A 13,757-nucleotide genomic window follows, 5' to 3' on the forward strand; every position below is an offset into this window, starting at 1 on the left:
GATTGGTCAAGAAATTCAGACTATTTCTCGACAATCACCTCGGGCGACTCGGCAAAATGGCGACCAATCGCGTGGTCATCGTAAGTGAGGAAGAATTACAAATGATGAAAGAAAATGCTGTTCCTAAAAGCATTAAAGATGCTTGTTTAAAACTGTTCAAAGGGAAGGTGGAAATGAATGTGATTTTTATTTTATCGATTTCAAAACAACAGATTTTATGTGAGGAGGCGTAGATGGGTGACTGCGATTAGTCTGCATGCATTTGCATGGCGCTTTTGAAGTTTGAAATTTTTTAATAGGATTTTTTTTTAATAATCACCTGTGTGTTTTTATACTAACACAATTATCCACCTCAGGTTCAGTTAATATCAGTGAATAATAACCTCGACTTTGTCTCAGTTGTTGTTATTATTAACCACTTATTAACCCATTGACGCCTGAAACGCCTGCAAAAAAACGTCTGCAAATGCCTAAGCCAGTTTTTAGAAAAGGTCCCTATCTGCCTGAGGGTTTTCTGAAATAAAAATAATTAATTGAAAACGCCTATGAAAAATTCAATATCTCAGCCTCTGAAGCACATAAAGACATGAAATAAGTTGCATTTAAAAGATAAAATTATCTGCTTTTATTGGATCATGCTCATTCAGCATTAACACTAACACATTTTTATAAAAAAAAACAAATCTGGCATGCGTCTTGAAAATAATGACAAATCAACAATGCTGCGTTATGCAGCAACCAGCATTTGGGGCAATGTTGCGTTACGCAACAACCGGCGCTAGGGGCAATGTTGTGCAACGCAGCATCCGGCGTCAATGGGTTAACCTCGCTTGCACGGTCTTTATGGGAAAATATCAGACAGAGGTCTTGATAGGCTCGGTCCGTACTGTCAAGACCTCGGTCTGATATTTTCCCGTAAAGACCGAACAAGCGAGGTTAATAAGGAGTTTATTATATGGCTTTTTTTTTTTTTTAATTATTTCTAAGATTAAAATAGATGATCATTATAACAAGGCGTGACACTGCTTTCAGTCACGTTATATTTATGTCGTTGAGTCATGCAGGCAGAATAAACGGCTAGCGGCTTCAAAACCGAGTTTCTGTTAGCGATTTTTCGAGTGCGCGTCGTTGCTCGTTTCTTGGGTGACTCTTGTTTGTCTTTCAGCCGTTTTTGATTTCCAGTTTTTTTTGTTTGTTTTTTGCAACGTCGAAAGCCTGCGCCTCGGAACGAATGTCCGTAATCGCCCACAGGCATTACAGGAAAATACTGCCCGTTAAGGAACCAATCAGGGCGCACGATTTTACCGGAAGTAGCACCTGCCATATAATAATCGCCAATATTCACCTCCTCTTCGGCGAATGATTTAAATATACTTAACATCAGTTAGCTATGTTTTTAAGGATGGTCAAAAAGGTCACTTTTTTAAAACAACAAGAACAAAAAAGATTAAATAGGCTAACAAAGTCCGATCTAACAATTTTTTTTTGGGGGGGGGGGCTTTTTTCACCTTTATTGGATAGGACAGTGTAGAGACAGGAAATGAGCGGGAGAGAGAGACGGGGAGGGATCGGGAAATGACCTCGAGTCGGAATCGAACCCGGGTCCCCGGATTTATGGTATGGCGCCTTATCCACCTGAGCCACGACGACCCCGATCTAACAATTTACCAGTAGTTTTAATGATCCTGATATTAAAGAAGTGATTTGTAACGTTGTTTGTTTGCTGACCTTCGCGACTCGGTCCCGATTCTTTCAAATATTTTGATCAGCAATTCAATGGTGAAAAATACCAGACATTACACAAGGACCCTGCTGAAAATGTACCATGTCTCAGAAACGGAACCTTGAATACATGTAAATTTCCATTCGTGTTTTATTTCAGGCCGAAAGGCAACGATACCTCCGGTTCAGCTCAAACCTCCGAGTCAGGGAAAAGAGAGGAAACTTCTTACGTGTGCGTGAACGGCGAGCTGCCACCGCTGTCCCCCGGATCAACGCTGATCAACGGCAGTAAGGAAGAAGACCTTCCCGTCCTGTCCTGCAGCTCTCCTTTGGCCGAGAGCTTCCTGGGAATGCACAACCAAGAGCTGCTGAAGAAGACGAAGAGTCCATATAAGGAAGAGCACGCCCACCGGATTCATGACCAGGGCTCCGAGCCTGCTGAAAGACGCCCTGAGCTCACAGGATCCCAGAGGCTGGCGGAGGAAGAACCCGAACTCCTCCCGCCTGTGGATCGGCACAGAGCTCGCGCTTACAACATCCAGAGGCGCAGACGGCACGACCTGCACATCATGGATTACAACGAGACCCACCAGGAGAAGACATAAAGGAGCTGCGAAGGTTGGCTTAGCGGGACCGCAACTGTAGATTTGCTTGCAACACTAGATGGGAGGATTTAAAAAAAAAAAAAAAAAGTTTTGACCTCTGCAGCAGCACTCTTAATTTTAACAAGAGTGGACTGCGTTGTTTTAGCAAAATGTTTTAAAAGCTCTACTGTATTACAAAACGGCCAAAAAAAAAAGAGAGAGAGAGGTGTGTGTGTGTGTGTGTGTGTGTGTGTGTGTGTGTGTGTGTGTGTGTGTACCGAGGGCTTAAAGCTATAGCATCACTATGTTTTAGGGGTCGTGTGTGTTTGTTTTTGGGCTGCACTCACATTCTTGAGATTTCAGTTAAACTCGAACCTAAAACCTACTGACTGTAGCTTTAACCAATCCATCCACTCTTAGTCAAGTAACCACCATGGTGTGAAATAAAAGCACTTTGCCGTCGCATAAAAAGTACACTCGAGACGTTTTGTTCTCTGGTCAATTTGGGTTTATTCCTGTATTGGATTGTTTGATAGACATTTCAGCTTCAGGTGTGTGTAAAGCACGCTGCAGTGGTGGTTATGCTGCGTGTGTGTGTGTGTGTGTGTGTGGAGGTTGTGTTTAGCCCTTATTGTATTAACTAGAACGTGTATTGCTTTAATTACCGTGTGTGCTTTTGTAGCTTCCTATTTAGTTTATGGGCGCGTATATATTTTGTCCAAGCCAAAGGGTCTTCGCGAGTTGTAGTTAGACGAAGGAAACGGAAATCTCATCGTTAAGCAATTCATCGCATAGTAATGTATTGTGTTGTGCGTTTGCTCCTCTGAGAATCATGCACTGTAAATACTTCATTTCATGCATGAAAAACAAATCAAGCCCCTAATAGTCAGATACAACTGTGAAAGAAACGCAAAAATAAATAAAATAAAATAAAATAAAAAAGCAGCTATGATGGAGAGAGAGGTGGGACAGATGGTGTGTGTGTGTGTGTGTGTGTGTGCGCCCGTGTGTGTGATGTCATAACCTTGCTTTGGCTGTAGAAGGAAAAGATGAAGCAAGTGTTAAACAATCTAGAATTTATTTTTTATTAATAGTGGGTTTTAAAGCCCTGACAATAGTGCAATACTTTTCTTAGCATTACACTTCTTTTTCAGTGCGAGCTCAGAAGCATGGAAAGTGTAAATCTGTGTAGGTTTTTTCTTTTCCCTTTTTTTTTTCTTCTGCTCAGCCAGAGACATCACACAACAGAAACTGCTGCTGTTTATCCTCGAAACAGGTAGTGCCTCAGATTTGGCCGTGCCAGGCTCTTCAGTGAAATGCGTTCAGTCAGAGGTGTGTAACGGGAAGAATAAATACATCATCGCTGCTTGGATTGTAAGTGAAATGTGAATTTTGTTTATTTCATGGTAGCAATGTACAGACTACAATCACAAATACACTAAAACTCAATAGCACAGCTGATAACCTGCAGTCTAAGCTCTCACACGTTATATATAGTCACGGGTCGTGCCCTTCTTTGAGAAGAGTTTGAATCAGTAAAAGATTGTAAATCATTTTCGCCAAATCAGGGATATTTATGATCTCTTGTACTATAGCATGGTTTCAGCGAAAAATGTGAAACACTGAAAAGAAAACAGTAACTGAAGGAAACGTTCGACACGATGAGGACGTTACGGAGTATCAAGAACTGTTCAGACTTTTCAGGAAACCGAATCCGACCACAGAACCCACGCATGATGATCTGACTCTCCTGCTCACCGTTTTAAATCTTGCAGCTTCGATTTCATTTTAATGAAGTGTATCGGTCAACATGGCTCCCACTGACATCTGTGTGATTTATTGTGTTCACAAAATGCCTTAAGATTTAAAAAAAAAAACAAACAAACAAAAAAATAAAACAAATAGGACATCTCTCCTTACCCCAGAGGCCAAATTCCACTGGTTCTTATAAACTATGGTACAATTTGACGTTCATCTGGAGTGGAGTTAGATGTCCTCAGGGACTCTGTTTAAAATAAAGTGTTGATTCTGAAGACACACAAAGAAAAAGGTATTCTACTTGTTAAGCTATGATCAGGAAGAATAAAATATATATGTTTTGCACGTTTTGCTTTCATTGTTTCATTTATTATTAGTGTATTCCACTACAAGTTTTATTTATTTATTTATTAAATAAGTCACTGAATTGTTTGTTTGCACTGCAAATTATTAATGTAGATTTTCATCATCTCATCTCATTATCTCTAGCCGCTTTATCCTTCTACAGGGTCGCAGGCAAGCTGGAGCCTATCCCAGCTGACTACGGGCGAAAGGCGGGGTACACCCTGGACAAGTCGCCAGGTCATCACAGGGCTGACACATAGACACAGACAACCATTCACACTCACATTCACACCTACGCTCAATTTAGAGTCACCAGTTAACCTAACCTGCATGTCTTTGGACTGTGGGGGAAACCGGAGCACCCGGAGGAAACCCACGCGGACACGGGGAGAACATGCAAACTCCACACAGAAAGGCCCTCGCCGGCCCCGGGGCTCGAACCCAGGACCTTCTTGCTGTGAGGCGACAGCGCTAACCACTACACCACCGTGCCGCCCCGATTTTCATGATGTACTTAATTTTTTTTTTTTTTTTTTTGGGGGGGGGAATCAGTCTTCCATGCAGGTAGGAAGACGCTTGCAGTCCTGTGCAAAAGTCTTTAGCACATGTAAAGAAATGCTGTAGATAATCAAAAATGGCTTAAAAATAATGAAATGTTTCAACATTAAAAAATACTACAAGCAGTAAGCCATAATAAATGAAACAAAGTCAATATTTGGTGTGAGACGACCCTTTGCCTTTTATTAATAAAAAAAAAATAGTCGTCTCAGGTCCAGTGCGTGCAGTTTTATATGAAAGGAAATGAGCTGTAGGTTTTGCTGAGCATCTTCCAGAACCAGGCACAGTTCTTCTGGACACTTTGACTGTCACACTCGCTTCTTCATTTTGCCCCAAAACCCAGTAGCCTTCATTATAGTTTCTTTTTTAATCTGAAAAGTGCTCTCTTATGGAACATGCTGCTCAGGTACAAACTTATTTTTTTCTGTAACATTTAATTTTATGCAAGAAAAAAATGTTTGGAGTTCTGAAATGTTCTAATGTAGAAGTCATAAAATAGAAATCTGTAACAAAGTTTGTATGGGGGGCTAAGACTTTTGCACAGTACTGTTTCACGAGCAGAACAGCTGTTTTCATTCTTCATACATCTCATCTCATTATCTGTAGCTGCTTTATCCTTCTAAAGGGTCGCAGGCAAGCTGGAGCCTATCCCAGCTGACTATGGGCGAAAGGCGGGGTACACCCTGGACAAGTCGCCAGGTCATCACAGGGCTGACACATAGACACAGACAACCATTCACACTCACATTCACACCTACGGTCAATTTAGAGCCACCAGTTAACCTAACCTGCATGTCTTTGGACTGTGGGGGAAACCGGAGCACCCGGAGGAAACCCACGGGGAGAACATGCAAACTCCACACAGAAAGGCCCTCGCCGGCCACGAGGCTCGAACCCGGACCTTCTTGCTGTGAGGCGATAGTGCTAACTACTACAACCCCGATTCCAAAAAAGTTGGGACAAAGTACAAATTGTAAATAAAAACGGAATGCAATGATGTGGAAGTTTCAAAATTCCATATTTTATTCAGAATAGAACATAGATGGCAAATCAAATGTTTAAACTGAGAAAATGTATCATTTAAAGAGAAAAATTAGTTGATTTTAAATTTCATGACAACACCACATCTCAAAAAAGTTGGGACAAGGCCATGTTTACCACTGTGAGACATCCCCTTTTCTCTTTACAACAGTCTGTAAACGTCTGGGGACTGAGGAGACAAGTTGCTCAAGTTTAGGGATAGGAATGTTAACCCATTCTTGTCTAATGTAGGATTCTAGTTGCTCAACTGTCTTAGGTCTTTTTTGTCGTGTCTCCCGTTTTATGATGCGCCAAATGTTTTCTATGGGTGAAAGATCTGGACTGCAGGCTGGCCAGTTCAGTACCCGGACCCTTCTTCTACGCAGCCATGATGCTGTAATTGATGCAGTATGTGGTTTGGCATTGTCATGTTGGAAAATGCAAGGTCTTCCCTGAAAGAGACGTCGTCTGGATGGGAGCACATGTTGCTCTAGAACCTGGATATACCTTTCAGCATTGATGGTGTCTTTCCAGATGTGTAAGCTGCCCATGCCACACGCACTAATGCAACCCCATACCATCAGAGATGCAGGCTTCTGAACTGAGCGCTGATGATAACTTGGGTCGTCCTTCTCCTCTTTAGTCCGAATGACACGGCGTCCCTGATTTCCATAAAGAACTTCAAATTTTGATTCGTCTGACCACAGAACAGTTTTCCACTTTGCCACAGTCCATTTTAAATGAGCCTTGGCCCAGAGAAGACGTCTGCGCTTCTGGATCATGTTTAGATACGGCTTCTTCTTTGAACTATAGAGTTTTAGCTGGCAACGGCGGATGGCACGGTGAATTGTGTTCACAGATAATGTTCTCTGGAAATATTCCTGAGCCCATTTTGTGATTTCCAATACAGAAGCATGCCTGTATGTGATGCAGTGCCGTCTAAGGGCCCGAAGATCACGAGCACCCGGTATGGTTTTCCGGCCTTGACCCTTACGCACAGAGATTCTTCCAGATTCTCTAAATCTTTTGATGATATTATGCACTGTAGATGATGATATGTTCAAACTCTTTGCAATTTTACACTGTCGAACTCCTTTCTGATATTGCTTCACTATTTGTCGGCGCAGAATTAGGGGGATTGGTGATCCTCTTCCCATCTTTACTTCTGCGAGACGCTGCCACTCCAAGATGCTCTTTTTATACCCAGTCATGTTAATGACCTATTGCCAATTGACCTAATGAGTTGCAATTCGGTCCTCCAGCTGTTCCTTTTTTGTACCTTTAACTTTTCCAGCCTCTTATTGCCCCTGTCCCAACTTTTTTGAGATGTGTTGCTGTCATGAAATTTCAAATGAGCCAATATTTGGCATGAAATTTCAAAATGTCTCACTTTCGACATTTGATATGTTGTCTATGTTCTATTGTGAATACAATATCAGTTTTTGAGATTTGTAAATTATTGCGTTCCGTTTTTATTTACAATTTGTGCTTTGTCCCAACTTTTTTGGAATCGGGGTTCTACACCACCGTGCTGCCCATCACACAGGCTACTATTATTATAAGTAGTAGTAGTAGTAGTATACCACATGTTTGAGTTCATTTCTAATCACACATTGCTTGCACAATCGTATGTGAAATATCTACTATATAGCCAAAAGGTTGTGGACACCTGACCGTCATACTGTACCTATATACACAAGTTGAACATCCCATTCCACATTTATTCCCCTCCGCTTTTCTGAGCAGGCTTTCCACTCTATTATAGAGTGTGGCAGTGAGGATTTGTGTTCATTGAGCCACAAGAGCATTAGTGAGCTCAGGGCCTGATGTTCGGCGAGGAGGCCTGAGCTGCAGCCAGTGTTCCAGTTCATCCCGAAGGTGTTGAGATCATGGCTCTACAACACACGAGGAGTTCTTAGTCTCCAAACAGAGCTCGCTTTGTACGTTTTTGGACATTGTCATGCTGGAACAGCTTAGCTTCATAGTTCCAGTGAAGGGAAATTGCATTGTTAACACTTCAGCATACAAAGACCTCTGTTTTTTTTTTTTCTTTTCCCAAAACTAAACAAAAATCTATATCACTTTACACCATACTCTTAAATGAGACTTCACTGAAATCTAAATGTTTTATTATAATCATCTCCACTTGGCTAAATCTACTACATTTTTGACAGCAAGAAAATGCAGCTGAAGAAAATTCCTTCACAACCTTTTCAATATGGCAGCGTTGCTCGGCAACCGTGCGTGTTTCAGGAAACACGGAATGCGCATGCGCACTCTCACGAAGGCCAGTTTGTAACCACTGGCAACGAGTGTAGAAAAACGCCTCGCTTCAAGACTGCGACAGTTTTTAACGCTCGTATTATTATTTTAAAATATATTTTTAATAATTTCTGCTCAGGCACGTAAAAGAAGAACCCTAACGTGGTCTTTAGAGGTGGTAATAATAATTTAAAAAAAGGTTAGTGACTGAAAGTAAGTAAATTCAACCTCTTGTACAGTAAAACGGCTAAAATAGTGATACCGAATTAGCCGCTCTTGCTAGCTACTATATACGTCAACTCGGCCGCCATATTGGAAAGGGCCTGAGTTCAGAATTAGAATCAGAATCGTGTTTCTTGACACACACAAGGAATTTGGTTCCAGCAGTTGGTGTCTCTCTGGCGAAACAGAAAAAAGGTGTGAATATTATGTATATGTAATCTAAGAAAAAAAAAATTATATAATGTGTGTGTGTGTGTGTAAAGTACAATATAGACATTAGATAATATAATAAATATGCAAGCTACAATAACTTATAAAATACCTATATTATACACAATACGCCCAAAATATCTGTATTATACAATATCTATCTATAAATAGGGCGGCACGGTGGTGTAGTGGTTAGCGCTGTCGCCTCACAGCAAGAAGGTCTGGGTTCGAGCCCCGTGGCCGGCGAGGGCCTTTCTGTGTGGAGTTTGCATGTTCTCCCCGTGTCCGCATGGGTTTCCTCCAGGTGCTCCGGTTTCCCCCACAGTCCAAAGACATGCAGGTTAGGTTAACTGGTGACTCTAAATTGAGCGTAGGTGTGAATGTGAGTGTGAATGGTTGTCTGTGTCTATGTGTCAGCCCTGTGATGACCTGGCGACTTGTCCAGGGTGTACCCCGCCTTTCGCCCGTAGTCAGCTGGGATAGGCTCCAGCTTGCCTGCGACCCTGCAGAACAGGATAAAGCGGCTAGAGATAATGAGATGAGATAAAATCTACAATAAACAAACACACACACATTTTATACAGTGCCTTGCGAAAGTATTCATACTAGGGTTGGGCGGTATTACGGTAAGAAGGTATCCCGAGGTATCCAAAAGTACCAACGGTATCGGTCTCATTACCGTCATTTAAAAAATATATATAATATCTAAATAAATATGGAGTACATGAGGTCATAATATAAAATAATAAATTGAAGATCATCCCGAATAACTGTGTGATCGTATTTTCACTAATTCTATCAATTTCCTAAAGTTCTCATCGCGTGCAGGGTTGTTTATGTCGTTACCATGGCAACCCTGCGTGACATTTTGGAGTCTGACAGATGAAGGAAGAGTTGCGTGATGCTTTGAAATATCTCTTAATGCTAGTGTTGCCACACGTCCAGGTTTTTCCGGGATTGTCCCGGTTTTTTGTGGAAAATGGAAAATGTCCAGGAAAATGGAATAACCTTCCCGGGACACGTTTTGTCCCGGTTTTTTACTTCCTCACATTATCCCCCATTGAAATAAACACAAGTCATTAATGTTTCTCGCAGCCACTTAACATATTAATAGTTTTCACGTAAGCGGGCATATTGTAGGCAGCTACTTGTGTGGCCTCACCGAATGTTTGCGCACGCAGCCAGTCGCCGTTGCTAGGTGATCGTGGTCAATACAACGGCGGCCGCGCGAAATCAAAGATACTGGAATACCGTAATACCACACAATAGGTGAGAGTTCCCTTGGTCGGTGCGCGAGTAGGCTGGCTGTCTACTTCCTATGTTCTGATTCTGATAAAGGCTGGTTCTAAAGCCTGGGCCAATTTCATCAATAAATGAATCATTAAATAAATCATTAAATATATCAAAAAAGAATGCCTGAACCCTGGCGTGAGAAATGAATAAATCAGTTGTCCCAATAACATAGCACCTCTCTCTTGTGATTAAAACAAAGGATTAGGACTATTTGGTATGATACGGTAGTCTAACTTTTAAAGTTCAGTTCTCCAGAGAAAAGGCTAAAACAACAACAAAACAGACTGAGAGAAATTATATTGATTATATTTGTATTATTTTGATTTGGAAACGGAATGGGAGGAGAGACTCTTCAGGGGGCTGTTAGCCTACTATTAAATATTTGTTTAAAAAAATATTGGCGTCCAAATAAGATCATTCCTATATGAACTTATTTTTTGTAATAATATTTGTGGTAGTGCCCATTTAAGGGTTAAGAAGACAAAATGAATTTTAACTAAACGCCTAACTGCACCAGTTGAACTGTTTTATTTTTAAACGTGAACATTCACATAAGGCATAAGGCATCGTAGATGTGCGTGTCCGCAGCCCTCAACCCCCGCGCTCGTACGTGCGCGCAGGCGCGGCCGCCAACCGATGTGTCCCGGTTTTTTACAACTCAGATGTGGCAACCCTACTTAATGCACAAAATTCGCTTTGCTGCTTAATCCATACCACAGTGCACACAATTCGCTATGCTACTTTTAAATAGTACATTTGAGGCATAGGCGCACGTTACACAGTAGGCCGAAACAAAATATTATTTTTTTCTCGGTAATACCGTATACCCCGGGAAAACACAGAGACGGTTTAAAGGTATCAAAATTTGGATACCGCCCAACCCTAATTCATACCCCTTGAACTTTTTCACATTTTTCCACCTTACAACCACGAACTTAAAAGTTTTTTATTGAGATTTTATGTGATAGACCAACACAGAGTAGCACATAATTGTGAAGTGAAACGAAAATGATAAATGGTCTTCAAAATTTTAAACAAATAAAAATCTGAAAAATGTGGTGTGCATTAGTATTCAGCCCCCTGTCCTCTGATACCTCTAAATACAATCCAGTGCAATCAATTGCCTTCAGAAGTCATCTAATTAGTTAATAGAGTCCTACTGTGTGTAATTTACTCTCAGCATAAATACACTTGTTCTGTGAAGGCCTCAGTGGTTTGTTAGAGAACACTGAAGAACAAACAGCATCATGAAGACCAAAGAACTCACCAGACAGGTCAGGGATAAAGTTCTGGAGAAGTTTAAAGCAGGGTTAGGTTATAAAAAAAAATATCCCAAGTTCTGAACATCTCAAGAAGCACTCTTCAATCCATCATTCAAAAATGGAAAAAGTATGGCACAACTGCAAACCTACCAAGCCATGGCCGTCCACCTAAACTGACAGAGCGAGCAAGGAGAGCACTGGTCAGAGAAGCAGCCAAGAGGCCCATGATCACTCTGGAGGAGCTGCAGAAATCCACAGCTCAGGTGGGAGAATCTGTGCACAGGACAACTATAAGTCGTACACTCTACAAATCTGGCCTTTTTGGAAGAGTGGCAAGAAGAAAGCCATTGTTGAAAGACAGGCATTAGAAGCCATGTAGGGGACGCAGCAAACATGTGGAAGAAGGTGCTTTGGTCAGATGAGACCAAAGTTGAACTTTTTGGCCTAAATGCAAAGCGCTATGTGTTGGGGAAAACTAACACTGCTCATCACCCTGCACACACCATCCCCACTGTGAAACATGGTGGTGGCAGCATCATGCTATGGGGATGCTTTTCTTCAGCAGGGACAGGGAAGCTGGTCAGAGTTGATGGGAAGATGGATGGAGCTAAATACAGGGCAATCCTGGAAGAAAACCTGTTGGAGGCTGCAAAAGACTTGAGACTGGGAAGGAGATTCACGTTCCAGCAAGACAATGACCCTAAACATACAACCAGAGCTACAATGGAATGGTTTAGATCAAAGAATATTCATGTGTTAGAATGGCCCAATCAAAGTCCAGACCTAAATCCCATTGAGCATCTGTGGCAAGACTTGAAAATTGCTGTTCACAGATGCTCTCCATCCAACCTGGCTGAGCTTGAGCTATTTTGCAAAGAAGAATGGGCAAAAATTTCAGTGTCTAGATGTGCAAAGCTGGTAGAGACATACCACAAAAGACTTGCAGCTGTAATTGCAGCAAAAGGTGGCTCTACAAAGTATTGACGCAGGGGGGGCTGAATACTAATGCACACCACATTTTTCAGATTTTTATTTGTTTCAAATTTTGAAGACCATTTATCATTTTCGTTTCACTTCACAATTATGTGCTACTCTGTGTTGGTCTATCACACAAAATCTCAATAAAAAACTTTTAAGTTCGTGGTTGTAAGGTGGAAAAATGTGAAAAAGTTCAAGGGGTATGAATACTTTTGCAAGGCACTGTATATATTAGATTAGATAGAACTTTATTGATCCCTTTGGGCGGGTTCCCTCAGGGAAATTAAGATTCCAGCAGCATCATTACAGGATAAACAGAGAATAGAAAATAGAGAAAAAACTTCTAGATAAATTAAATTAAATTAAGTATTGACATATACAATATAAAAGAATAAGAGATGGGGAAGAGAGGAAGGGGGGGCAGCGGAAGAGATATTGCACATTATATTGCACATTGTCCAGTATTGCTTATTGTTAGGCTAGGCTACTGCTAGCCTAACAATAAGCAATACTGGATAATGTGCAATATAATTACAGTGTACGGGTGGGATGGTGGTATAGTCGTTAGCACTGTCACCTCACAGCAAGAAGGTTCTGGGTTCGAGCTCAGTGGCTGACCGTTCTGTGTGGAGTTTGCATGTTCTCCCTGTGTCTGTGTGGGGTTCCTCCAGGTGCTCCAGTTTCCCCTACAGTCCAAAGACATGCAGGTTTGGTTAAATAGTGTCTCTAAATTGACCGTAGGTGTGAATGTGAGTGTGAATGGTTTGTCTCTATGTGTCAGCCCTGTGATGACCTGGCGACTTGTCCAGGGTGCTCTTAGCCTCTAGCCCATAGTCAGCTGGGATAGGCTCCAGCTTGCCTGCAACCCTGTACAGGATAAGCGGTTATGGATAATAGATGGATGGAATATCTATCATATATTATGCATACAAATATCTATAATGTACAGTATATGGGTGGCACTGTTGCCTCACAGCAAGAAAGGTTCCGGGTTCGAGCCCAGTGGCCAACGGGGGCCTTTCTAGTGTGGAGTTTGCATGCCCCCCCCGTGTCCGTGTGGGTTTCCTCCAGGTGCTCCAGTTTCCCCCACAGTCCAAAGACATGCAGGTTAGGTAAAAATATCCAGGTAAAAATGGGGTTACTACATCACTACTGTAATTCTTCTCTAGAAACTTTGATGGCTGAGGCCGTCAGAGCGGACCTGCCATCAGAAGCATAAGGGAACACACCCTTGTGCTATAAGAAGAAAATGGGTGAGGGGTGTTAACGTGTTCTCTTCAGACCTGCAGTAGAAGGCATTCAGGTCGTCAGCCAGGTCTTTGTTTTCTCCAGCAGGGGGGGATGGTCTCCTGTCGTTGGTAACATCTTGCAGGCCTATCCACAGGAATGCAGGGTCATTGGCTGAAAATTGTTTTTTCAGCTTTTCAGTGTAGCTTCTCTTAGCTCCTCTGAGTTCCATAGGCCAAGTTTACATTAGACCGTATCTGTCTCGTTTTCTTCGCGGATGCACTGTCCGTTTACATGAAAACGCCTGGAAACGCCG

General features: G+C 41.9%; 1 protein-coding gene across 2 annotated transcripts in view; it reads left to right on the forward strand.

Annotated features, from left to right (window-relative positions):
- Positions 1 to 3,684, forward strand: part of tsc1a (TSC complex subunit 1a) — a 38,832-nt gene extending 35,148 nt beyond the window's left edge. For both annotated transcript variants that reach the window (XM_060907406.1, XM_060907407.1), the window contains exon 22: positions 1,883 to 3,684. In XM_060907406.1, coding sequence (XP_060763389.1) covers positions 1,883 to 2,327 — 445 coding nt within the window. In that variant the 3' untranslated portion in view covers positions 2,328 to 3,684. The remainder of the gene's footprint in view (positions 1 to 1,882) is intronic.
- Positions 3,685 to 13,757: the final 10,073 nt, after the last annotated feature.

This window comes from Neoarius graeffei, chromosome 24, assembly GCF_027579695.1.
Source record: "Neoarius graeffei isolate fNeoGra1 chromosome 24, fNeoGra1.pri, whole genome shotgun sequence".
NCBI classification, from domain to species: Eukaryota; Metazoa; Chordata; class Actinopteri; order Siluriformes; family Ariidae; genus Neoarius; species Neoarius graeffei.